General features: G+C 41.9%; 1 protein-coding gene across 1 annotated transcript in view; it reads right to left on the reverse strand.

The window, feature by feature from the left end:
- Positions 1-4,250, reverse strand: part of SARC_01796 (hypothetical protein) — a gene marked incomplete at its 5' end in the record, with an annotated part of 15,423 nt that overhangs the window by 10,209 nt on the left and 964 nt on the right. The window contains 6 exons of the mRNA XM_014304464.1: positions 339-467; positions 1,224-1,323; positions 1,985-2,100; positions 2,484-2,638; positions 2,846-2,974; positions 3,795-3,852. Of these exons, the coding sequence (XP_014159939.1) occupies positions 339-467; positions 1,224-1,323; positions 1,985-2,100; positions 2,484-2,638; positions 2,846-2,974; positions 3,795-3,852 (687 nt within the window). The remainder of the gene's footprint in view (positions 1-338; positions 468-1,223; positions 1,324-1,984; positions 2,101-2,483; positions 2,639-2,845; positions 2,975-3,794; positions 3,853-4,250) is intronic.

Raw genomic sequence — 4,250 nt, forward strand, 5'->3', positions numbered from 1 at the left:
TATATATATATAGTATATAATAATAATAATAATAATATATATATATATATATATATATATATATATATATATATATATAAGCTGACTATTGAAACTTGGCTATAGCGCCATGCATCGGCCCAATTAGTTCTACATAATATTTTGTGCTGCTAATACGTCATATTAAGATCACAGTCCTTTAAAAACAGCATCCCTCCGACTACTATGCTAAACGCCCAAACTTTCCCACCAGTGAACGTTCAGTGACATTGCATCGAAAACTACTAAGAAGCATATACACAAAAGCCGAACGATTTTCACGGCAATAACAACTCATAGCTAGAGTCACATGCAAACACCTTTTCCTTTTCGGCCAAAAACCGACCCAGGCGTTGCTTGGCGTCTTTCAGCTCCCTCCAGAGATGCTGTTTGCTGCCATCAAACTCAACCAACGGGGTAGCCATGTCATCGGACGATCGTAGAATACCCTATGACATATACAAATGTTGGTATGAAGTTAACCTATATGTATATACACATACAACCATATGTTGGTATGAAAATTAGCCTCTATGTATATACATATACAACCATATGTCGGTATGAAAATTAGCCTCACATACCCCGTACCCTACACATAGGATATGATGCGATTAAGTATTGGGCTTGTAGTTCTGATGGTCTATTTTTTCAACTGTAGGTACATACATATGGATGAAGAAACTGGCCACGAGTTGCTTAATCGTGCTTCCATAAATTTACCGTGGTCACTATTGCGCTGGGCAAAGTGTGGAATATACAATGCATCCCGACAACTGGCTTCAGATGTATATAACTCGATAAGACACGGTAGAAATGGAGCGTTAACACAGTCGACACACATGACAGATGACAGATGCCTACATTATAGATAGATCTATATATGAACAGTTGGCAGCAAAGGATGAACCTGATGAGGACATCCATTACGGAAAGATGAAAGATGAAAGATTAAAATGTAATATTATATATATAAGTATACATACATACATACATATATATATATATAGACAATATAGACAATATAGACAATATAGACATATATATATATATATATATATACAACTATAGACATTATATGAAATATAAATATATATTGATATATATACACTTACACATACACATATACATACACATACACATACAGACACAGACACGGACAAATATATATATACATATATATAACGCTACACCCAGACACTCACCTTTGCTTGTTTGGCCAATTCTGACATGATGAAGACTGGATTTTTGAGGAATTGTACATGTTCTCTTTCCTCATCGATTGCATTGAATGATCGGTGGAATCTGTATCACAAAGAGCAAATGCCAGCGAGAGTTGAGGTACCGTGATATCTCTATACATTCACATCTACAAAGAGTTGAACATGTACACGTCTGACTGTGAGTACAGCCTCGTGAGCGTACACACAACACACGGGATGCGACAAGTCGGCGGGACCACTCCCGGAAGCATCATTCTCGCGTACAGAGCAATGCTGGCCAAATACATAGATAACGATTAGTGCGATAAGAACCGAGTACAAGGAAAAGGTTTCTACAATGTACACAGGAAATGAATTAAGCGCAAAATACGAAACAGTATATGGGACGAAACAAGCGGGTGCAGATTGCTGAGCGGAATCCTGACAATCAATAGCGCTACCTACGCTGAAAGCGACATGGTATGCGTGCGGCTGAGAGCGTTGCGACAGAGGTGGCACTGATAGACCACAGCGTACGCGAAGGCACACAGATGAAACCGTACAAGAAAACCAGAACACCCCATTCCCCAATCCTGACAGTCACTCTGTGTTCGTGCAGTTGCGAGAGTCGCGTTGGAGAAACAGAACACAGCGCGACACACACGGGCGGGCTACACAACAAACAGAGCAGTTTGCGAAAATGCGTAGAACTATGGGTACTGAACATCGGAAGACGCAGCGTGCGGCGTGCACTCGGAACATACTTCTCTAGGCCTGTCAGCGACTCCGTAAACATGTGATCGAGAGCGTCGTGGTAGTGAGACATCACCGTGCTTGTGGTTGTGCAGTATCCGTCGTCTAGCAGAGACAGAATATCCGGCTGTGGGGTGTTGTCATGAGCGCAGGTCAGGTCGCGTGAGTTAGTTATTATAAGCAGTACTCGACGTGGGTGACAATCCGCATATACACAATCCAACGGACACTCCCCGTATGATTCCCGAATAGGAAGGGATGAGGATCTACTCTTTGCTCAAAGCATTGGAGGGGTGAAGGTGCCGTCCGTTTACAAAATAGGCCAGAACAGTTCGTTTATAGTACAGGAAGGTGTTCCGCGAAAGACGTGACTCGCGCAATACGAATTCAAAGTCTGGCTCTGAGAGGACGCAAGTAGGATAACGTAACACCTGAAAGTGCATTCAGTTTAAACATAACGTGTACATTTTGCACTGAAGCAATTAGACGTCTGCCCGTGTTACAACTTACGAGATAGGTGGCGTAGTACTCCTCTAGCATGCTATTCATGCCGGCCTTGTTCAGTATATACACATTCCGACTTCTCTCTGCTCTGAACTTGGCCAAGCGCACATCGGCGATTTCTTTCTTGAACTTCAACTCCTCTGTTTTAGCAAGCTTCCCGGCTGTGCAGGAGTACGTGACCGTGTATTGGTTTTTTTAGTTTGGGCATGAGTGATTCTGTGTGCGTGCCACTTCTACGCTCCGGTAGTTACGCGTATAAGCATACCGTACTACTGCATAGGATTCATGCGCTGCACACGTATGCAGCTTATGACTCGCAGTCAATTCTTTATACACGCCGGAAAACCCCCGGAATGTGGACAACATACCAAGTTTCTTCTGGCGTTGTTTGTCTTTGAGTTTGTCCAGTTTCTCTCTGGCCAGCACCACTTGGTCGTCCAAGCCGTCTGCTATCCGCCGCGAATCGTCGTATCGGTCCATGACATCGTCAATATTTGCTGCAGAAGAGAGATGATGCACACACACTGACCTCAGTACAAGACTACGAACAGACACTCCGCACAGTATAGCAATACGATGTGGCAGACTGTCAGTGCCATACAATCATGAGACGACAATAACACTCAGTACAACACAGTGATAAGTATAAAAGACACTCCGCACAATCTAGCAATAAGATGTTGCAGACTGTCAGTGCCATACAATCATGAGATGTCAATATCACTCAGTACAACACAGTGATAAGTTGCTAAAGACACTCCGCACAGTAATACAATGTCAATTGCCAGTATACACGTATCCTAATCAGGTCGCACAAGTGGGGATTTGGTACAGAGTCCTTGCTTCCAAAGAATGATGACTTCATATACAAGTCTTCATATTGAATTGGGGTTCGCACTTGCCCAACCAAGGTAAGCGATCAGTGTTGCACCGTGCATTATGGCATGGAGAAGGGTGAAACGCAATGGGATACTCACAATAGCACACAACACGTACTGGAGCATACGTAATTAAACCACACACCAACAACTTATGTGCATGCGACAAGTGAGGAATTGGATATGCAAGGCATGAAACTGTCCGTGCTTGTAGATATAGGTATAGATTCAGATACTTATATAGATATGGATATGGATATGGATATAGTTATATATATATATATCGATATAGATATATGTATAGACATAAATATAGACATATAGACATATATATACATGCATACACAGATAAGTATTCTAGTATCTGCCGTAGGACATGAGGGTACGACACAAACCTACATAGTACCGAACGGCCAGACGACAAACAGTCCTCACATACCATGAATCTTATGGTGAATGTTCGTGCACCTCCGTAGTCGGCCGTTGGAGACATTCAACTAATATAATGTGGAGAAAATGATCGTTAAACGGTGATAAGTGCAGAGAAAAGATTCGATTCGAACAGTGGTTGCACACGGTACGATTAGAGTAAATGATGGCAGTTCTAAGACAGACAGGTATTCTACACGTATGTTACCGCAGATATACACACTACACCTGGACAAAAAATTGGTCCGGATCCTAAAGCTCTCCCGCAAAAGACCCCGTATACGTAACACTGATTCGGTGATCTTTGCACGGAATCGTAATACTTAAAACAAAGAACTTCTTATTTCTTTACATACATACACACATACACACATACATATATACATACACAAATACATGCATACATGCACGTTTGCATGCAAATATACACTCATGAGTGCGTACATACCTGCATATATATATATAA

This window comes from Sphaeroforma arctica (genome assembly GCF_001186125.1).
Source record: "Sphaeroforma arctica JP610 unplaced genomic scaffold supercont1.75, whole genome shotgun sequence".
Taxonomy (NCBI): Eukaryota; class Ichthyosporea; order Ichthyophonida; genus Sphaeroforma; species Sphaeroforma arctica.